Source organism: Seriola aureovittata, chromosome 8 (genome assembly GCF_021018895.1).
Source record: "Seriola aureovittata isolate HTS-2021-v1 ecotype China chromosome 8, ASM2101889v1, whole genome shotgun sequence".
Lineage (NCBI taxonomy): Eukaryota > Metazoa > Chordata > Actinopteri > Carangiformes > Carangidae > Seriola > Seriola aureovittata.
In genome coordinates, this window is record NC_079371.1 from 6,212,657 (window position 1) to 6,236,572 (window position 23,916).

The window sequence follows — 23,916 nt, forward strand, 5'->3', positions numbered from 1 at the left end:
GTAGCTGATACATGTAGATGAAGTGTGTAGAAACTTACTTTTAAACCACAGTAACTAGAGTCTAGAGTGGATGATGATGTCCTTTGTTATCCACTCTTGTTTGCACTGGTCTGCCTAAACTACGATTATTAAAATGTACAACAGATGTCAAAAAGCTGGAAGTTTGGATTGATTTTCCAGCTGGAAGTAAGAAAAACGATAGTTCTGTTTGCAATTATCTTACATTGTTCAACTTAAGCAGCTGTAACAATGTATCAAATAACAACAATCTGACACCATGAAAGGCGTTACTTGTAGTGATGATCCTGCAGATAATTATCATACAAATCTGTCGCTCCTCTCTGCTTTACAGAGCATTACGATTTCATTTAATGTAATTCATTTATTCATTTAAGCCTCAAAGATAATTGAGGTTTCTCTCATTTGCAATGATGTCGAAATACAGAAATACACAGTTAAAATTCAAAGGAGGACAATACTCAATTAAAGAGTGAGTGTGAGTGAGTGAGTGAATGATCTCTCATAGCGTCATTTTCAGCAGCAGCATGCAGTTTTGTTTTCAGTGAAAAAGCTCAAAAACCTGCTTTGCTCAACAGCAGACAGCAGACAGACTAGCTGGCGAACACAACTGAGAATATAGAAGCTACAGAGCCAGATATTTCCTTCAGGAATAGAGAACAGCTAAACAGCTCAAAGACAGTAAATACTGGACTTGCATTCACCCGGTGGCCAAAAACAAAATGACTTGATCCATATCAGCTGGTGTATATAAGCAACTGTTTGCAATTATCAATTTAAAAAGGTGATGATATGTTAATGTTGCTTGTTTGTGCTGCCCCCAAGTGGCCAAAAAATATTACTCATTGCAGGTTTAAAGCTTTTCAAAATTTAAAGTTGAGTATTTCTCTTATGTAAAAAAGGTATAAAAGACAAAAGTCATATGAAATATCTTAAATGAACTCTGTACTTGGATGTTTGAATTCAGTTTCAAAAGTAGGGCTGAGCAATCAATCGAAATATTATCAAAACCACAATAAGGCCAAATGCAATATCCAAATTACAAGACCTGCAATCTTTTTGATAAAGGTGAAATTCGTCACAACATACCATAAATGATGCATTGTGGTGCTACAGAGATGTCCCTGCCAACAAATCATATTCTACAGATATAACGAAACATGCTTGTTTGGTACAAGCTCCAGCAAAAATAACATCATCATTTAAAACAAGTTTTCAGTGAAAATGAAATGCAAAAATTGCTATTCCAACAATACCTGCAAAAATATTCGCAAGATGATTTTTTTTTGCGAATCTTTCAGAACTAGCTGGAAGTATGCAGAGGTAGCTGACAAAGAAACCACAGGCAAGAATAACTGGGAAATGAAGTGTGCTGAATTAGCTATCACGCTAAAAACGGCTTGTATCATGCTGTCATAGACTCACAACACTGCCATCAGTGGTGTTAGGCAAAACCGCTGGAGGCCACTCACTTTAAAGGAAGGCTGCTTGCTTTAACTACTATCCAAGATAAATTACAAACCTTAAGAGCTCTGAAACAAAGGTGATACTCATTAAGTGCACTAATAAATTACCATTTCCCCCCACAGCCTCACTGCTTTGTAGGTATATAGGAGTGAGACCAACATTCCAGCTGACTTCATTAACTTTCATTTTCCATTTTATCTCTCCTGAAGTGGACCATTAAGGGTAACTGATCAGCTAATCTGCCTGTGATTTATGTGGCAGGGAAACTGAGGACTTAACTGAGCCTCAGAACACATTGATTACTGACATGGTTAATTGGCTAAACCCACTGGTACATTGAGACAGGCTTATTGGAAATGTCAAATCAAACGGCTCATTTGCAATCATGATGTATGGTGTCTATTCCAGCTTCTGCCCAGGCAGCACATACTGACACACACAGCCGTAGAGGAAGGGCCTGGGATCTCTGCCTTGAATTTGCAACTGACCATCTGGCCTTCTAGGACGTTGGCGCTGGTTGGAACTTTTTTCCCCCCCCTCCCAGCGTCCACATGCCTGTGTTGGATGTGTTTAGCCGACTTGCTGAACACAGGATAAGGAGCTTGATGTGAGTGAGACTCGATATACCAGTGGGGGTTTGAGTAGAGATTCAGCTTTGAAAGCAGATGTAAGTGATTGAACAGTTTTGACAGAATGGAAAATATGTTGTTTTATTACTTTCTTTTTTCCTGAGTGTGTGCTTTGGAACATCAAAACAATGGCTGCGACAATTTTGGCCCAGAATTACCTACAATGTAAGCAGATGAAAGCAGCATGAAATTGAAAACTTTTGATTTAAGCAGATGGGGTAAGGGACATTACGAGGAACAAAAAAGGTGGTAAGAATTTACATTGTTTGACTCATAGGATCCACTTGAATTATTGCAGGCCATGCTTAGGAATATGTTTTTACAATAACCGGGAAATAGAGAAACAAATTCTCCAAAGTCTACTCTTGACTGGCAATAGCATAGCAACACGCTGTTTTCTGACTTGAACTGGACACACTGGATATACATATGTAAAACATCACAACTTGTCCTGTAAAATTAACAGTAATGGAAAGTGAGGTACAAACAAATTCTTTTTGCCGTCATTATAATTCTTTCAATAGTGTAATTAGAAAAGTGCATGGAGTGCAACACAAGAAACATTCAAAGGAAGAGTGACAGCTCTTTTTCATAAAATCACCACCCACACTACAATTAACTCCAGAGAGGTTCTGTACTTTATGTGGCTTATGAGCTCTATGACAAAAACTTCTCCTGTTAAAATGTTTCGTTGCAAATTGTCTAAACTTTTTTCACATGGGGTCAACATTTTGATGTGTGTAATTATGTTTTTGTAATACTGCTGTATGTTAAAGTGAAGTTAAAATCCTTATGATCCAAGATGCTGCCGATTCCCTATACACCGAGTTACTATAACTGCGTGACGGCAGGCCGAAGATGTCAAGAGAAGAGACGTCAAAGAATATCTGACTCAAACAGAAGCATATAAAAAGGGCATAGCAGTAAACTACATTTGAATTCCATATCGATATGCCTCCAAGTGTACGTTGTTGGCATGGTATAACAACAATGAGCCATGATAGCAATTAACTAAGCTGTAGTCACAGAGCATTTCAATTTGTACTCCTTCATGATATGACTAACAACAATGCAATGACTATATATCACTTAACATGAATTTTACTTTTTCTGTGCATCCCTCATGTTTTCCAAAAGTTCTTCCCCTCTCATCCGAACAAACATCCAACATCTCACCAGCTGTTTTGTTGGCAAATCGAGATAAACCTCAATAAAATGGACACGGCACTGCACGGGCTTATCTAAGGTTCTCTCACTCGTTAATGTTCTCGGCACATTCAGTACATGCCAAACACCTATTATTCAAGTTCCTTGGCTCGCTGAATAGGCTGCAGTCATGCAGTAGCACTGAAGGAGTCAAACCTTCTGGACGATGTCAGTGAATCAATGAAAGCGTGGATTAGCATCTCTATAAGTCTGCCACTCACAGTCTTTCACACAGTGCCTGAACATATTACACATGTTAAATCAAAAATATACTATTTCATAACTTATACTCCATGAGAAATCAGAAACAATACCTTAGTAATTCAGCCTTGAGGCTGTTCTCTTCACAATAAAGCAATTAATGTTGTCGCCTGCAGACCAAGTTATAGAATACTGAATACTCACAAAGCATGTCATCCAATGTAACGAGTTCAAGCAAAGTTATTGTCTACTTAGTAGAGCTTATGTGAAAAGATGTGTTAGAGATACAACAGCTCATAGAAAAACTGTTTTCATAAAGTTTAGATTATTGTTCTCATTCTGAAAGGAAGAGAAATACTAAATGTGTGTGAAAAGAGTGATGCACCACAACCAAGTGAGCTATTGCTTCCTGCAATATTGTCCTTTATGTGCCTTTGAATGCGAAGAGATTACTTCTTCACATGTGAAATATGCTGGTCTGTATGAATTTTACGTGGGTTGGAAGGTCCTTTCTTTCTTTTGGCTACACTCCACTATTTTATTGTGCCAGTTACATTCTTACTGTTAATTACCACAGAGCCAATAGAAAAACAAGACTAGGAGTTAACATGCTAATATTTGGCAGGTGTAATGTTTACCATGGACCTTTTTTTGCATGTGAGCATGCTAATGTTTAAACACAAAATACAGCCCAAGCTGATGGGAATGTCATTAGTTTTGCAGGTACTTGGTCATAAATCAAAGTGATAAATAAATTAAAATTTTGACCTGATTATAGTACTAGATGAAAAACCAGATTACCAAAATATTACAAATCAACACGAGAGGAACATGAACGTGTGCACCAAGTGTTACGGCAATCATACAATAGCTCTCGAGATATTTCACTCAAATGTTAACCTCATGTTGATGGTAGATAAGTCAGGGGACCAACAAAGTCATTAGGATTCATCCTCAGGGAACCATGAATGTCTACAAAATTTCATGGCAATCCATCCAATAGTTTTTGAAATATTTCTTCTGAACTTAAGCAGTGGACAGACAGAATGACATTTCTATACTGACAGCTAGGCTATTTTTGTGGCTAAAAGACTAAATACTGTCAATAAAACATAAATCATAAATCTTTAATCACTGTCCCTCAGCCTGAACAGTGTAACCAGCACATTATGTTGGATGCCTGTTCACAGTTTCACCAAACTTAAGATGCATGATGCATCCAAACTTTTGAAGCAACAGAGCAAAGAGAAGAATTGATATTTTACTGCTTGCTATTAGAGGAATGCTGTAATGATTACAGACTTGCAAGACACCTCTGCGTTATCATGTTTGCAGAATTACACAAGCACTTTTCTCTCAAAATGTTCTTCACCCTCTTCTCCTCCGCCTATCCCTGACATTTGGGTCTGACTTTTTAGCTTAATTTCCCATCTCATTTAATTACCTTACACTTCAACTGCCATTTCAAGTCTCCTCATCGTTCTGCTCCCTGTTGATATCTTCTCTCACAGCTCTGTTGGAGGTTATACTGGCCAGCAGGGACTGCTTGGTGGCTGGAGACTCATGCTCGAGTGATGAGACCTGTAGTCCACGTCTGCGGACCCTGCGTCAGTGTGTGGCGGGCAATGGCAACATGAAGCTGGGCCCCGGTGCCAGAAGCCAGTGTGCCAATGCAGTGTCCGCCCTACTGTCCAGCCCCTTGCACGGCTGCCAGTGTAAACGAGGCATGAAGAAGGAGAAGAACTGCCTGAGCATCTACTGGAGCCTTCATCAGTCTACCATACACGGTAAGTGGTTCTTCGATTGCAGCAAACAAGATTTTTCTATACAGTCTGCAAATCAGAACTTCCTTTATTCACATAAAGGAGCCGTTGAACACTGGTTCCCAAAAAATAATATGAATAACTGTCTGCCTGTCTGTATAATTTAGTCGACTGGAGCCTCAGGGGCTAAATGAAAATGACTACATGAGAACATTATTTGTGTTTCATACACTTGTGATGAATCATGGTGTTACATCATTCAAGCCAATGTTTCTATCTGTGTCTTTTATTCTTTCAGGACTAGACCTGGTGGAGAGTTACCCTTATGAGACTGTGCAGAGAGATTACGACTATGTCCGCTTGGCCTCTATCACAGCTGGCAAGTTCAATGACCTTCACCTTATTTTATACCATTTTACTCTTTCAACATGTTTCGCTCTAGCCAGAATATATGATTCCCATGTATCATGTATTTTTCCTTGAAGCACGCCCCAGGCAAATAGAGGCCCCTTATGTTCTGACACACATTTACACAAGTCTTACCATTCATCTGAACACAATCCCAGCATCCAGATTTATATCTTTGTCTTCAAGTTGTTGGCTGGCAGCTTCATTCATATCCCAGACTCATCCGAAATAACATAATCCGTGAATGTCAATGAATACTAATACTGTCATTCTCAATACTACTGCCTTAACATGACATTAATCCCATATCTTGCGTTGTTTCTTATAGCCTCAGGCTGCTATAAAAATGCAATCTCATTAAATGTATCAAAATAAACCAAAACTCTGAAAAGCAGATTACATTTTGTTGATACAGAAAAAGCAAACATTGTCAGATCGCAATGTTTGCTGTATATGAAATATATCTTTTCTCACATGTTCACCATGTGAAACATTTACAGAAGCTTACATTTAAGAAAGTAAAACAACATTAGCTTAAATTAAAATTAGGGCAAGGCAAGTGATCCTTAGTAGGGCTAAAACTAAAAGACTATCAATTAATCTGCCGAGAACCATTAATCAATCACATTTTCTCAGAGTCTTTGGTGACTCTGAGAGGCTCTGAGCCTCTCTTCTGATTGGCTCTAGGGCTGCACAATTAAATGAAATATAATCAGAATCACAATATGGCCAAGTGCAATATCCATATAAAAAAAAACCCCAGGAGCTGCAATTTTTTTGATTAAGGTAAAATATGTCACATCATTGTTGTGCATTGTGAGCACCATAAGCGTTGTGGTGGTACAGAGATGCTCCGCCCTACAAATCATATTCTCCAGATGTAAAGGAGACCCAAAAATAAAATCACATCATCATTTAAACATTTTTTTTCAATTAAAATGAGATGAAAAAACAACGATTCCAAATGAAATCACAATATCTGCCAAAACAATCACAATATGATTTTTTTTTTTTTTGCATATCATACAGCCCTTACTGACCTGTTGTTACTAGGGCTCCAGGGAGAAGCCTCAGAGATGTTTTTTCATACTTAAAACCACAAATATAGCATCTTAAAACTGCAAATAAAACACAGGAAATGACTGATTATCAAAATAGTTACCCATTAATTTTCTATTGATCAAATAACTGATTAATTGACTAATTGGTGCAGCTGTAAAACCTAGCCTAGGGTTATGATAAGGATTGGATTATTGAGAAAATCTTAGTCACTTGCCTTTAAATTGATGTTTTAATTGAAGCTGCTAAAGTCAAAGCCCCATGTAGGCGGCTATACTGTGTCTGGATCAACCACACCAACTAGAACACCTGCCAGCATCACCAAGCTATAAACACACTACAGAAAACTGACGAATCATCTCTGAAACAAAACAGCTTCAAGAGTTCAGCAATGTGCTGATTTCCCAGGCAACATGTAAACAAAAGGTTCATTCAGAAGTTGCCACACAAAGTGCCAGGTTTCACTCACACACCAAACATGATGTTGGACACTGATGTTTCGATTGCAGAACACATAACACTGACTTGTGTTCAGATCTGCTTCTTAAGATAATTGGATATCAAATTTTTTTATGCATTTCCCGGATCTTATTTACATCCGCGCCTGCATCACTTTCTCTTGCTCTCTGTCTCCTTCTGAATTGCTAGTTACATTAATCTGTGATGTCAGAAATACGACTCTCAGTTACATAGTTGATAACACAGTGGTCAATAATGTTAGTGACAGAAAAGACTCATCTGTGACATCAAGTACAAACTACAATGGTCAAAATAGTAAGTGGTAATACAAGCCAGAGCAACACACCTTTAAGCCAGATGCTCATTGTTATTAGGTTTCCACACTGCTCCAGCACTGAAACTCCTTGAATTATTGTCTGATTTGATAAAAAATGTGATCGGCCGCTTACAAGAACCATGAAATAACAAAAGGAGGAAAAGCCATGGTAACATAACAGTGACGCACATTTTACAGATCAAGGACAACAGTTAAGAAAGTGTGGAGAGACGTCACTGTGCTAAATAGATGCAGTCTGTATTTCTGCAAAATGGCACACAGTAGGTTAACATCTGAAACTTAAAATCTTTGCCTGCAAACCATAATCATTTTAATTAGTAGGATAGAAATGCAAGAAGTATAGACCTTTGTCTTGTGCTAACATTTAAAAAAAAAAAAAAATCCAACAATTCTGAATCTTGGAATTTTTTTTTTTTTTTTAAAGCAGTTGGAAAAAGTACATGAAATTTTGCAATTTTCATAACTGGTGCAGAGAGCAGACTGCTCTCCTATTACTAATTTTGTTTTTCTGGTCTTCAGGAAATGCACCTCCATTGTTTATTTACATTCTCTTCTACCTTGAAGCTGAACTTGTATTCCCAACTGCCTGTCTGAACTTTTGTAACTCCTACCAGATGAGATTATGTCTCAGCATGTTGAATAAATAAATCAAGTACATTCCACAGGTCACACACACACTCTTATTCACATAAACACAAAACATTTTTGCTCTATTGCTGATTTTTTTTTTTTTTTTTCTCTAATATCTACGCTTGTCTTCGACCTTACTTCCATCCACAGACTCTGATGTTGGCATGACAACTGTGAATCGCTGCCTGGATGCGGCCAAGGCTTGCAACGTGGACGACTTGTGCCAGAAGCTCCGCACAGAATATGTCTCAGCTTGTATCAAACCCACTGCCAAGTCTGGCCTGTGCAACCGACCTAAATGTAATAAGGCGCTGCGCAGGTTCTTCGACCGTGTTCCCGCCGATTACACACACGAGCTGCTCTTCTGCCCCTGTACGGACACAGCATGCGCAGAGCGTCGGAGGCAGACCATTGTGCCCAGCTGCTCTTATGAAAGCCCAGAAAAACCCAACTGCATCACACAGATGAGGATCTGCAAAGCTGACTATGTCTGCAGGTTAGCACAGAGCTAAATAGAAGCTTTTAATTGGTTCTCATTTATATCCATGTCAGTCGTTCATGTCTACGACAGATATTAAAATCATGTCTCACTTTGCCATGGTCCCATATGGATAAAATAACATATTGCTGTAATATAATCATAATCCCCAGGTTTGTTGGGCTTTATGATCCAGCTCTTTTCTCATGATATTCCAAATCAGCAAAGCCAATGTTTCATTAGGCCCACTTTAATTGAAGTATTTCTTGGATATAGATTTTAGATATACTCACCATACATATTAGCACCAGCACTATTCAGTATTATGGCTCATTGAAACCAAATAAACAGCCATTCAATCAGCAAAATGCCCTGCTGTTTTACCCTAAAGCTTTCTACCACCATTGGTTAGAACACCCCAGAGAGCCTGTTGGAATAACACATTAAATATTTAGCACAGATAAAGAGCCAGATGGATCAGAGTTATCGCTCATTGCTATCTCTGGTCATGGCCATTATTTTTCACAGCCCCATTACACTCAGAGGGCTTTACTAATGATCCCAGGGCTGGGGGATGAAATATATTACTCTTTCTATCACTTTCACATTACAGGCCAATGCTTTCAGTCTTCACCACAGCCAACAATATTTCTTTATGTCAGAGTGGCAAACTCTTAATTAAATGACCAAGTTATAGTAGAAGGGATGTATTAAAAAAAAGAACCAGCAAAACTTTTTACATAAAACAATACAGGGATCTGTCATGTTTTTGCTAAGCAGTTGTTGCTATTTCTGTAGGTCTCGTCTGGCACAGTTTCAGTACGACTGCGAACCCTCTGAAACGTCTGCCAATGGCTGCAAGCAAGGGAACTATGGAGCCTGTCTCCTCGCCTACACAGGGCTCATAGGTAGGTGCACACCTGAGAGGTAACACACAGCCAGAAAACTTATAAAAGAGAAAGAAAGATTTAATGAAATGAACAGGTGGAGAAGGAAAGAGACAGTACGCGTGAAAGAAGGTATTTGCCATATTCTGTGTGACAGTGTTGTGCATGAACATGCACATGATTTTGGATCTGAACCTAACCGTTTGCACAAGAGTTAACAATGCACCAACCAAAAGGCTGTTTGTCATCTGCCAAAAAACATGTGTTTCATGGTGGCACCAAAGTATTTACAGCAGCCGGCATGCTAACTGAAGTCATAGCACATCTTTCAGCTAGCGACAGTAATGAAGCCAGTAGTGGAGTTTGTACCAGCCTGTATTCCGCTCTATGTATAATTTTCACACACATAATAAAAATGTATGTAGAGCTGCATTAAATTTGCAAACTGATGTGTTTTCAGTTGTCCTCCCACACTCTCTTAAACATCAAACTCAAGGACTTTTCAAGGACCTCCAAGGCCCAATTCCCTTAAATTCAAGGACCCAACACGGCATCGTTTGGGACAAGGATCAAGGTTAATTAGTGTTTCAACACTAAGATCATTTATAATGAGAACTAGCAGGCTTTAGAGAAGCTGACAGGCAACAGTTTAAAAGAATGAGAGGCTTGAATGTGTGAACACGTCTCTGCTGTGCTGTGTTACAGTGATGCACACCATGTGCTCTCTTGCCTTCTCCAACAGCACAGCAAAACAATATATTGGGTAAGTTGAGCAATAGAGACAGACACTTATTTACAAGTTGAAGAAAAAAAAATATATAAAACCAAGCACTTTCAATGACGTGTCTATTTTCAAAGTATTTCATGGCTTTTTTTTTTTTTTTAAGGGTATCATGGACCCGTCCTGTCTGCTTTATGACACATTGTTTAAGTGGTAAAACATATACTCACATTGGTTTTTCTTGGCTTTTAAAAGTAATATCTCTGTGACTCTACAGTAGTGTGTTAGTGATGTGGCAATGACCGGGGGCTGGGGATGGATCTACTGAAAAAGAACAGCTCAGCGAAGCTCATTTAAAAAAAAAAAAAAAAACAGAACAAATGAACATCAAGAAGTTCATTTTTAAGACTATGAATGTAGTTCAGAATTTATAAGTGTGAACAATGAACATCAACTAGTTAATTTTGATCAGTGTGAACTGAACTCTGAGCAAGCTCTTGTGAATGTTGAACTGCTGTGGGATAGAAGGATAAAGAGGCAGGAATCTGTGAGCGCTAAATTCATACATACAGAAGAGGTTAGGAGTGAGTTGGAGAATATAATGAAACTAAAAAGACAAAAAGTTTATATGTTCAAAAAAAAGCATAAAAATCTCTCGTTACAGAAAAACAAAGGCTGTTTATATGATGCAATGTGTGTTTAATTTGTTTTTATAACAGTCGGTAAAAGAAAAAGAACAGCCACTTCTTTTCCACACATTGGAGAGAGACACTAATGTAATGCACTTCAAGAACCTCAAATGGTGCCCCTCAGCACTAACACACACTTGGCATTTTCATTTCTGTCTCGTATTTATTAAAGCACTTGAAATCTCACCTCCACTATGTTGAGAGAAAAAAAAAAAAAAAAAAAAAAAAAACAGTTATGGAAAAAAATTGCAATGCCAGAGACTTCTGTGACCCGAAATAGAAGAAGTATTTCTCATTATCTCTCTTTTAGGACAAACAAGTGAGTGTGCAGCCAGTTTAACCAGCTATACTAGAACGTTATCCCCCCTTTACATCAGGTCAGCCTATAGGAAATGCAGTGTCCATTAATGTCCCGGAAAATGAAGCACTACGAACTCAGTGTAACAACTCAAAGGAGAATGAATATTTAATACTGATGGAGGCCTGGTGCGGTCTCTCTGCAGGAAGTACAATAACTCCCAACTATGTTGACAACTCCACGTCCAGCGTGGCTCCATGGTGCTCCTGCTCAGCCAGTGGGAGCCAGAGAGAGGACTGTGACAACTTCCTGGGATCCTTCACCGACAACATCTGTCTCCGTGAGTGTCACTCTGTCCGCAATGTAATGGACTTTGCGGTAATGGGTTGTGTTTACATAGAGGTATTTGCTTTCATATGATGGGGGATAAAGTTTTTCCTGCGATTTTAATGTCTTGTTTAATCGGTATCGTAGCGGTTCAAGGGACAGCGCTGACTCTCTCACTATCTGCAACTTTATGATGTTTTATAATCTATGTTTTTTTCCAGGCAACAATTAGATCTGTTTCCAGTTATGACTCAGTCTGTAAAGGACTAAGTCTCTTTACAGGAATACTAGGTCAACAAAGTGAGACAAACTGAATGATCAAATTGTAGTGATGAACATTTTGGCTACTGAAATTTAATTTATTGTTTCAGTTTCCTCAATGATAAATGTTTAGAACATGTTGCACCGTGTCATATATTTTGGGAAACACATTTCTTTGCTTTGTTCTTGAGAGTTAGATGACAAGATGGATACCATTCTCATATCTGTGATATAAAAGTAAGGCTACTGCCACATCCAGTTAGCTTAACACAAAGACCAGGGAACGGGGGGAAAACAGCTTGCCTTGCTTTGTCCAAAAGGTAATAAAATCCACCTCCCAGCAAGAAAGGATAAGTTGCAGTTTTACAGGGGGCCATGTGACTATTTTTCGGCTTTTTGGCTTCTTCTTCTTCTTCTTCTTTCTTTCTGCCAAAATCTGACCAAGCGATGGACACGGCATTCTTTTTAGGTATAGGCTGCTCATGTTGAGGCTCAGCGTTTGCGCTCGTGTCATCCATAACACCAGCTTCGCTTTGAGTGAACGTGGACTAACTTTAGTCGGACAGGGTGGACGCACATGACTGAACACAAGGTACTGTCTTTTTAAGGGGACAGTTCATGAACTGTCATTCATGATTAAGTCAGTGAGAGGTTCTTAATGTTGGTTTTGACATTATCACCTCAGACAAAAAAAGTCAGCATATGGACACTTTCGTTCTCAGTGTGAACAATGTAGGACTTCAGAGTAAAAACAGATATAACAGATATACAACCCCAACACTGCATGGCTGAAACAAATACTGTTCCATGAATACCTCACTCGTTTGTTTGGATTTCTACACTTTCATATCGTTCCACTCAACTACTGATACAGCCAGAGTTATTCGATTATGAAATGAAATACGCAAACGTCCTTCCCTAATCAGAATAATTTGCACTGATAACCTGCAACGGGGAACATTCAAACAGACTTGAAATGAAAAGCAAAGAAAGTAATGATAAAAGAAAGTGACAGGAAAGAGCTGTCAGGTTTCATTGAGACAGATATTTCCCAGCATTGTCGAACAGCAGCAGAGCGAGATGAATTGAACTGAAAGATCCTGTGCATTTTGTAGAATTACAGTATGCGCTCTTTCTCCCTATCTCTCTCTTTCCCTCTCTCTCATTTACTTCCTCACTTCATCCCCTTTTGTTATTAATCATCCCCTTCACGCTGTTTCCTTGGTAATTCTGCCTGGGTGTTCAATCACTTCTTAGTGAATTATAAGTAAAATGGCCCTGCAATTCTTAGGTAATGGTATATTTATTAAATCTCCTCCACATGATGTACGTGTTTTCTTTTTCTTTCCTGTTTTTGATGGAGAAAGTTAGAAAACAAACTCATGGAAACTTCCTTTATAAAACGCTCATTAACACTAAGGAAAAATCAGGGGATTACAAAGGTCAGTAAGATTTGTCATCTGGGAACCATGAACACATGTGCAAAACTGAATGGTAATCCATCCAGTAGTTTTTGAGATATTTCAGTCAACTGACCAACTGACTGATATTGCCATGGATCCACGTGGCTAAAAACATTTTGAGTTGAGTTGAGGGCGTAATTGAACACAATGAATGTATTGCACTGGGTGTGCTATGGTACCAGTTCTTTACCATATTACCAGGGTGTTGATTACAGATTCATGAAGGTGAGCTGGGCAATTCAGAACCAGAGGAAATAGCAGTATATACAATAAATTATACTGTATAAATAATGAAAATGATATGGATAGAAGGTGAAGCACGTAAGATCATTTCATATTAGGGCGCTACATCAACCTTAATCCCGAGGTCCCACGTGTGTCTTGTAATTTATTGCGTCTTCTCTAATTTTCACTCTAACACCCTTCTTCTTATGACATCTGCTCTTGAGTGTGAATAATTAATGGTCCTTATTATGGCCCTCAGTGGGTAAATATATCTATCGCTGAAACCTGTACACACCATGAGTATCTTTGCTTGGTGTATGCAGCGAGGTGAATCTCTGGCCAGTCTTTCCTCGGGCCCCCTGCCTAGAACAGATACAGAGAGGTCTCAGAGTTGTTTGGCCAGTGCAAATGGTCTATGAGTTAATGAGGTCGATGTGGAGAGGCAGGTGCAGTTTGGATACTTGAAGAGAATACTGATTATTTTCTATTTTTTTCTCTCTGCTGCTGACCAAGTCCAAACTAGCTCTGGCCCAGCAAAAGCTTGCATGCAAAATGTACAACTCCGAACCAGAGGCATCTCCCATGATTGAATAAGACATGAGTGGAACTCGATGAAAACATATCAAGACAGTGCTGCTGAGGTCTAATACCATCTTTTTTTTTTTTTTTTTAACTGCTTTGTCTCATGTTTCAGGGAATGCTCTCATGACGTTTGGAAGCGAATCAGACCAGCAGCCGACTCTCAACCAGCCCACTACACCCAGCCTCGGCCACAGCAGCAGAGAGAACAGGAGCACCACTTCTCCACCAGAAACCATAGAAACGATGAGGAGCCTTCTGGATACAATTATACCAACACAGGTGTGCACTTTTCTGTCATGGTTAGTGGTCGATTTTAGCAGCTCACACAATTATACATCCAGCAGTGAAACCATTCCTGACACCAGAAGAAAGCATGACTCAGAAGTGCCGCAACGATATTGCCATTTTAAAATATTAAAGCCACAGTGTGCGATGCTTTCAACAATTCATTCTCAGTGTTGCTGGATCCATGGGGGGGGGGGGGTGCCAAAGTGGTACAAGTGGTACATTTTCAAATTTTACACACACTAGCTTTAATTCAAAACATGTCAGATTGATTATCATGTTTTTTGATGGATGCATTTGGTGGGTCAGAAACTAAAATGAGCATCGATCAGGGAGAGTTCATGATGTCCTGACATAAAGACTGTCATTTCCAAATTCACTTGCTTCGCTCACGTAGTTTGACAAATTCTCTGACATGTTCCATAATGTTGGTCCATTGGAGTAACTACTGCTCTTCCAACTGTAAACACAGCGAATCAAATTAGGAGTGGAGAGTAATAAAAACATAATTTCATATGTAAATATTTGTTGGAACAGTGAAGTTGGTCTATGGCACTTTAAGGATCATTTATGTAAAGCTCACAAGTCGTGAAAAACAGAAAGTAATAATTGTTTGTGGTGGCCTGCGGACCAAAATTGGCATGCCAGCAATAATATCTGGCCCTTCAGATTATTCTGATAATCAGATATTCTTTTTATTTTAATTTTACAAAATCAGACTGACAGTCCCACATTTAGTTATAATGTCCAAATAGAGAATCTACCCTCACATGAAGAATGGTTGTTATACTTTTATCCATGTTGAGAGTGAATGACACAAACGTTCAAGAATCAGGCCGCGGGCTGCACTGTAGCCAGTGCCCAGTGCCCAGTGCTAAAATAGATCTCCATCATAGCAAGAGTTACCCACAGAATCACTTCCTCTTTAGCGATTCAGCCTACAAAATAAAAGTGCGAGGAAGTTTGTTTTTAGCAGCTATGCTTTATTATTAAGGCCAAACTTACTTGTCAACTCCTGTCATAGGGCAAAAGTACAGCGTCCGAGGGTCTTGTGACTGGTTAAAGTAGCCCTAACCTCCACCGTAGCCTAGCGCCAGTCTTTGCCTTTACCTTAACCCCATTATTAATCTTGACATCCAGTTCTAAGATGAACCCTCAGACAGAATATCTGTAGCCTGTCTTGAACTCAACAGAGTGTTTGTAACATAATACAATATCCACAGATTCTTAGCACTGGGCTATCCAAAAACTGATCTCTCTGTCTCCTCCCAGGCCCTGGGAAATGAACTGCTACTGGGTCAGTCCACCCTGCCCTCCAACAGCCTCCCAAACTCTGCTTCACCTCCTAGCCTAATGCTTCAAGCTGCCTTCAGCCTTCTGCTGCTGCTCCTTCATCTGCTAAACAATGGACACTAAAGCCTGCAGGGAAGCGTGCAGAGGACCCTCCTAGTACCAAGCAGATGGGAGGACCAGTGCAGTTCAGAAGAAAATGGACTGTGTGGAGTTTCTCCTCCCTCTAAATATGTACAGCAGTTCTGTTTTTCTATTTTTGCGTCTCTGTGGTCCAGTTCCACCTGCCGGGGCTCTCACTCAGACTGTGGGAGACTTCTGCAGATTGAAGCCAGTCTGTACATTTGTACATTGTCATTGCGATCAAGTCGAGCCAAAATGAAGTCAGAGTACCGCTTTTATGGACTAACCCAGCTCTCAGCTATCCAACTGTATCAATTTTCAAGAGTTATTATGGAAATATAAAGCAGATATGTATGATACCAAGACAGAAAGTATGTGGGTACCTGTGAAGATTTGTATTAACAACAGAAGCTCTTATTTGAAATACTGTAAAAAGGAAAATGGTTGAAGTAAACGACTGAACTCTGTGTCCGCTCTGAACTCAGTGAGCAAAGTGAGTGGAAAGCTACTGAAGTATATGTGGCTTTAATACCACTCTCCTCAAGTGACTGAAAGACTACCATTATTTCTGATCAATACTGGAATATGGGAGTGACGGAGAGACAATGGAGCGACATTTTGCTCAGACATCCTGGACAAAGGCTAGAGGAGATGTGGGAAACCACAGTTCATAACATCAACCTTGACATAATAATCGTCCTCTCCATCTGACTCTTACCCTTTGACAAGCTCTTTCACACCACTTTATTTGTCTTTGCTAAAGCTATAGAACCTATTCATAAAAAAACACAAGTCATTGGTCTTTATCAGCAAAGACATGTTCTTGGATTTGAAGGGAAATTATCAGAAAAGCAGTAACTCTTTACTTGTAGCTGCTGTACAATGTGTTTGTGAACGTATTACCCTTTTCTTTCTCATTGTGTATGTGAACATTGTTATATGGGGTTCTGAGTTTTTGTGCCAGAGAGGGAAGTGAATGGTTTGACGTATTGAGCGTCGCCACCACCAGTGCAGAGCCTGTTTGAGATTAGACAGTTATGAATGATTCAGTACTTTCTGTTCTGGGAACTTGCCACTGAATTCTGAAAACGACCAGAGGTGCTGCAAATAAAAAGTTCTCAGATCATTATGTTTATGCATTAGCTTCATGTTTTTTTTTTTTGATTCCATCGGTTCTATTGAAGTGAACACTATCAGTTACTTCCTCTGAGGAAACACAAGAGACACAAATGAATATCATGTTTACCTAAACTAACACTCACATGACCTCCAGGAGAACATCATTTGAATAGAGAATATAACAGGATTTACAGCATAATCCAGCAAATTGTGACCTCAAACTAACATCTCACCAGGTGCTAGAACTTCAGTGCTGTTATCTTTCTGTTCCTCGACCACAAACAAAGTCCTTTAAGGCCCTTAGAAACAAAGTTCAACCCTGAAGACCTTGCAACATACGAACTTGTAAGTATTTATTGTGTATGTTAAAATTTTAATTTATCCATCACCTGACACCTATTTGTAACAGTACTTTACTCAACAGCTCATTCAGTCAGGTAGCTGCAGCCAGCTGCCAAAGACTAAATAACAAAATGTTGGAATTAATGGCCAGACTTGAGCACGAGTGGGTGAGACAGGTATGATATACAAGAAGTTTTCATTAAATAACTGGCCCAGTGCAGTGCATAATTCTAGTAAAGCATCTGGCAAGTTGTAGAGTTTGTTCAGAATCCAGTGTAATTTTAAAAAGATTAATACATGAAAATAGCTACTATTATAGGCTACAAGTAATGATGATGAGTGGCTGATTTCTGCTGATGATAACTTGACTTAATAACCAGAATTTTCGACTCTTATACTGCTTACATTTAGCTGGAAACATACAACAGAGCACAGCAGTCCACATAATTAACACCAGATTGTGACTCAGGATGATGTAATTATCTTCTTGTTAGAGTTGTTAAAGGTGAGGTTGCAACAAACAATATGCCGTCAGGGATCATGAGGCAGCAAGAGGAAAAAATACTGCCAATGAACCAATGACAAATTACAGCAATTGTGACTGAAACAGAATATTTTTTTCTAAAAAAAAAAAATAATAAAAAAATACATGTACATAGGGGTGGCTGTGGCTGAGGAGATAGAGCGGGTCGTCCACTAATTAGAAGGTCGGTGGTTTGATCCCCGGCTGCTCCAGGCCAAATGTCGAAGTATACTTGGGCAAGATACTGAACCCCATATTGCCCCAGATGGCTATTCCATCAGTGACTGTGCATATGAATGTGAGTGAATGGGTGAATGTGGCAAGTATTGTAAAGCGCTTTTAGTGGTCAGTAAGACTAGAAAATCACTATATAGTGCAAGTCCATTTATCATTTACATTATAGGCTTAAAAGAACAATGCAAATGTGATTTGGGATTTTGCTTATTCAATGCATCCCCTTACAGTTTTGTTTTTAAACAGGCTTTTTAGTACTTTTCATACAGATTGAGATATTTTATGTTCATTTTTTGTACTGCTAGTATGTAATTAATCATGGAAGAGTTATTTTAAATCAAAGTAGGATTATTTTTAACAAACATACATACATGTTCTCATATTGTTGCCAAATGTAAGAAAATGTTATGAATTAGCTCACGCTGTAATTATTCTTTAAACAAGTTAGCGTTCTAAATATTGTAAAACATTTTACAACAAACAGGCTACCCCCACAATGCATTGTTGTTTAAAATTGACAACATTTTGCGAGAAGAAGCAAGTTTTGGTAACTATTGTTTGTTTATTGCCCCAGACTGGATAAGACTTGGAAGCTGATGTTGCTCCAATACTTTACGTTTCTGTGGTTGCCATGGTCAAACAGAGAGCTGTGGCTGCAACTTACAAACGCTGAACCATCATGGACTCTGACAGAGGTGGCACAGAACCATGCACATTTCTGGGACCAGAAGGCGCCCACCCTTTTCTTGCTGCTGCCACTGACCTCAACAACACATCTGCTGCTGTGTTTACATTGGAAACAATGGAGGCAGCGGCGGCAACCACTTGCCTTCTGGAAACACCTTTAAACTGTACAGCCATTGGGTTTGTGAGGCTGTATCATAAATGAAAAGTAGTGGTTTTAGTTATACGCTAACATTAGCATGCTAACCTTCTCACGATAGTGTTAAAGTGCTGATGTTTAGCAGGTGTAATGTATACCATGTTCACCATCTTGGTTTAGCATTTTAGCATACCAACATTCCTAATTAACAGTAAACAAAAAGTACAACTGAGACTGAATGCCAGTGCAGTATTTGGCCATAAAGTATTTGACAAATTAAAATTATGATCTGATGTTGATGTGTCATGCAACACAAAGTTAAGGGATCTCCAGTTTTTACAATTTATCCTAGGGGGATGCTGATCAAGCCAATACTTGTTGTGATTTTTCAGCCTGGACCAAAGTGGCGGACCAATCGATCATCAAACTAAAACATCTCAAGAGCCATGCTGCTAGGAAAAGTGGACTAAATCACCCTTACAAAACAATGCTACAATGGTTGGTCATATTACACACCAACTATAGCAGCTCTCATCAAACTGTATATGCCTGACATATGCCTGTTATTTTCAGTGTTTGACCAATGTTCTTCTTTGGTGATGTACAGCAGGTTGTATGTGTTTGGCATTATGTTGTCATGATTTTCAAGTGTTATCCTTGACACATTAAATAATTTTTCAGTCATTAAACTGTTAGACTTGCAGTTTGGGCTCAAACAATTCCCTCTTTCATGTTTTGAAAATGCATATATATATGTCCTGATTGCCACAAACAACTGTAAGTGGGATTAAATTTATTGCTACCTATAGCTGCAACTAGGGTTAACTGTTTTCATTACTGATTGATGTGTTGATTTTTTTTCTTGAATAACCAATTAGTCATTTAATATATGAAAAGTCCACAAAATAGTGAAAAATGGCTTTGACCCAAGATGCCGTCTCCAAGTGGCTTATTTTGTTTGATTAACAGACCAAAATCTAAAGAGTTTGCTGAATCTGAATCTGTTAGTGTTTTTTGTCAGAGTTGATGATGGTGTGGTTTGTGGTAGCATAGGCAAGATAAAGAAAATAGTCATGGTGTGAGGAGCAGTGATGGCTGGCTTTAGGGGAGTGACTCTGGGACACCAGTGATCACTGTCTAGCCTCCTGGAGGTGTCGTGGGACCAACTAAGCAAAACACTGGTGAAAGGAGGTTCCCACCTGATGACCCAAAAGACATGTTAGTTATCACTGCTCATTAGTCTGTATAGCTAAATTAATAGTTATCATAGGACATGTTAAGCTTAAGGAGCTATTCACTGAGTCTGGTCCATTTTCTGTAGCACAAGTTTCTTGTGTTTACCTTAAATTCCATTTGGAACATGCTAATGTTTGGCTTTTTTCTTTTTTACTTGGTTAAACAATTGAAGTTAATCAATTTTCAATATTGTAGGAAATTAATTTTCTGTTAATTGACTAATTAAGTCATTGTTAGGTCTAAAGCCACCTTTGCAGGAGTGTTTGTTACTGGATAATTAATCTACATCACAGCTGAAGTCCCTTTCCATGGCAGTAAACTCAGTCACATTTTGTCTACGGCATGCCTCACTCAAAAATATGTATGTACAGGAATACTGACATCATCTCAAAGTCAACAGCACTTATGAATAAAAAGCAAAGGCATAAACACTGGAGAACACTGATATAAAAGTTATTAAGCTCAGGGTGAAAAATTAGCCAGGTGGATAGTTGTCTGAGGCTCAGAGTTATGACTTCAGAAAGGAGTCCTTACTCAGCATGGGGAAAAGGTGGGGGTCAGACCTACAAAGATTTCTATCAAAAATACTGTAAGTCAAGAAATTTGCATCCTGGTGATACTGCACCAATCAGCTAGAGTATCACAGAGAGGGACTGTGCTCATTAAACTTCAAGTGTAGATGAGAAACAGGTTGCTGTGATGAATCCGAATGCTCAAAATATGATCTGCTAAACTGATTTATACCAGACTCATCACTCCATGAGTGATGCTTTTTCATTTTCAATGTGCAGCGTTCTGGAAAAAACAAACATGGTTTAAAGTCATCTCTTATCGCTGATGACCCATGATACAATTCATCAAATTGGAAGTTCACTCCTCTAAAATCTTGTCTCTCCAGTTATAACCACAGTGCGCATGAAGATTAAAACTCTCCCAAAGAAAACGTCATGGAGGTCATGAAATATGCAAACAAGAATGATTTTGATTTAAACATTCATGTTTGATGAAGGTCAAATTCATAACTATTGAATCCCGCTGCCTAGAGGAAACCCTCAACTCCACTTCCAGTTTTCCTGGGTTTGTCACATCTCATCTTTGCTATTAATGTCAATCTATGTAGTGCAGGTCGTTGGCGGTCATTGTGGTTGATTACACTCTGAATCACAAAACATAAGAGGGCTAGTTGCGTTTCATAAATGTATATGTATATGAAACTAATGCTAGATTTAAACAGAGTCTTCACAAGTTTATGAATGACAACACAGAATCAGGGGAACGGGGCTATTTAAAATATTCAAGAATGTGAATTAAGAGCGACAGTTTGGCACAGCTGACACAAATTTAAAGCTGAATGTGACCCAGTGGCCATATTTTTTAGATCATCACAAACAGCAGCCATGGTAAAACAGGCATTTTAAAGTACCTCTCCAGACATGCTCTAAACTACAGCTGCACGACTTGCAAAAAAAAAAAAAAAAAAAATCATATCGCGATTATTTTGGCAGATATTGCGATTTCAGTTGGAGAGTTCATTTTGCAAACCTTGCTGCTGCAAATTAGAAGTACATATAAACTATTTTTCTGGGGAGAAAGAGTATCTTTTTCCATGTGCCAAAATGTGACAACAAAAAATTACTTGATTTTGCATTTAGTGTGTACCCACAGCTTGAGCACAAGCTTGAGGCGTAACTCAAAATGATAAAAATAATAATAATAATGCAGGATAAGTGACTAAAACCCAGACACTGTAAGTGTTTTTAGAAAGAGTAAGATTGCTTGTTAATCCAATATACACTCAGGACTGATGTATTAGCTCATTAGGTACACCTAGCTTAAACTAATGCAGTTTGTCATCTCACTGTAGATTTCAGAAAAAAAACAAAAAACTCCACAACAAGAGAAACCAGTGGGAGCAGATAAACATATTCTCACTTTTGGATAAGTGTTAATGTTATGTTTTAAGTAAAAAATAAAAGCAGTCATTAGAAATGCTGTATCTTGCAGTACTATTTGCAAACACGAATATCACAAGTACAAGACTGGAAGTCACGATATGCAAGAGGTAATGAATTATTTGCACATTAATTGTCACCTTCATCAACTAGGGGTTTTCAAATCATAATCATCATAATCGCTATTAAATAAGACAGCAACTGCCTGAATTAATGCATCTAAAAGTGCATCCTGAACATAACTTCTAATACTGATCACTGGAGTGAAGCCTTTTCATAACCCTACATGTATACCGTATATCTTCAACTGTCATATCCACTATACTGTCAATGACTAAAGCATCATATTTTAATCCACTGGATAGTTATTTGAAAACCCCCTACACTCACTGGGTTTTTCATGATATGGTGCTAGGACTCATATATTGCAAAATGTGGGATTTACAAATACCTGTGGCAACAACTTGGGCTGGCTTTGATGGTCTTACCAGAAATCTTGTTTCAGATTTAATATGATTTAGTATTTCAGGTTCGTCTGTGACCTCCTTTGAGGTAAAACATCTTATGTAGTTTTGAAGCAAAGATGGCTCACTGCTTATTTAGGTTATCAGCCCTAGATGGAGGAACTGCCTCATGAATTGGGCAGATAAAATATCCTGAAACACAAAGCAAAGGAAGAAATATGATGTTATCTGCTGCTACTTTCTTTGTTTCATTCTGTTCTAATATGCCCTGTATTTTTGTGTGTGTGTTAGGGAGTATCAGTTGGATTCATTCACCCCTGTAGCCCTTACCCCTTTATTCACCACAGTTTCTGCCCCAATGGTGGCTCTGAATCCAACACCGATCAATAGCAACAATCAAATGTTGCTCTTGGGTATTGAAACCTCTTGCCATTTACCACTGGATCATTTTACCTGCAACATATCAACACACTTTCATTACTTGTGTTTTTTTCAGACTCCATTTAGTTCCTATGTTTTTTCCATATCTAGTGTTTGCAAAGAAGAACTGAAATTGATTCCTCCCACTAATTGCTGTAAACACTGCGACAAAGTACAGCCAGGGTTTGTGATATGTCAACTTAATTTTCTCACTGCTTTCCTTACCAACATAATGACTTGATAGTAGCAGCTACACAATTTCACTTCCAATGATAAGCATGATTAAAGCTCACTGCAATCACAAACAAAAGCCATTCAAGGTTCACTCTCAGAATACCGTATGAACTGTAAATCAAAACTGTGCTCGGGAAATGAGTAATAATGATGATTAAATAGCAAAGCGACAGGAGGACTTCAACTGTTCACTACAAGTTTCCGGCCAAAGCAAAATAAAATGTTGTAGTGAGATCTCTTATTAGAATGTCAATTTCAATAGTTTTTAAAGGAACGGATCATGATATTTTACTAAAACTTCACCATATGTATAATGGTAAAAAATTACTGCTAAAATTCAGCCTATTTAAGATGTGTTAAACACAATGTAATGAACAACCTTCACTATAATAAGCAAAGGTAACATGCAGCAGGTTATGACTGTATACCCATGTAAAAGTCTGTATATAATGCCTGTGTCTTGGAACCTGCAATCCCCACAAAGGGGCTTGTTTACTCAGTATGGTTTTTAATCAATGTAACTCAGTACTAACAATCTGTCTGAAGGACACTGTGTTTCCCTGCAAGTGTCAGATCACCCATGCTGTCCAATATACTCATTGTGAGGCAAATCTAATGCAAAGTCATTATTACACTGCAGTGTGATGTTTGTAATCCTTTCTTCAAAAACATGGATATCCTAGAGGGTTGGGATCATGCTTTGTATGGTCTGTGTTAAGTAGACTTCTCTTGGGGAAATGTGTAATTATGTCGAGATTTTGTC

General features: G+C 38.6%; 1 protein-coding gene and 1 long non-coding RNA gene across 3 annotated transcripts in view; one reads left to right on the plus strand and one right to left on the minus strand.

Annotated features, from left to right (window-relative positions):
* gfra4b (GDNF family receptor alpha 4b) overlaps positions 1 to 16,941 on the plus strand; it is a 44,303-nt gene extending 27,362 nt beyond the window's left edge. The window contains exons 2-9 of one of the 2 annotated variants that reach the window (XM_056382930.1): positions 1,894 to 2,092; positions 5,033 to 5,308; positions 5,583 to 5,663; positions 8,328 to 8,673; positions 9,454 to 9,563; positions 11,456 to 11,590; positions 14,221 to 14,387; positions 15,666 to 16,941. In XM_056382930.1, coding sequence (XP_056238905.1) covers positions 5,155 to 5,308; positions 5,583 to 5,663; positions 8,328 to 8,673; positions 9,454 to 9,563; positions 11,456 to 11,590; positions 14,221 to 14,387; positions 15,666 to 15,809 — 1,137 coding nt within the window. In that variant the 5' untranslated portion in view covers positions 1,894 to 2,092; positions 5,033 to 5,154 and the 3' untranslated portion in view covers positions 15,810 to 16,941. The remainder of the gene's footprint in view (positions 1 to 1,893; positions 2,093 to 5,032; positions 5,309 to 5,582; positions 5,664 to 8,327; positions 8,674 to 9,453; positions 9,564 to 11,455; positions 11,591 to 14,220; positions 14,388 to 15,665) is intronic. The other variant, XM_056382929.1, reaches the window with a different exon arrangement.
* LOC130173549 (uncharacterized) overlaps positions 1 to 23,916 on the minus strand; it is an 83,340-nt gene that overhangs the window by 50,756 nt on the left and 8,668 nt on the right. The gene's annotated exons all lie outside the window — the stretch shown is intronic.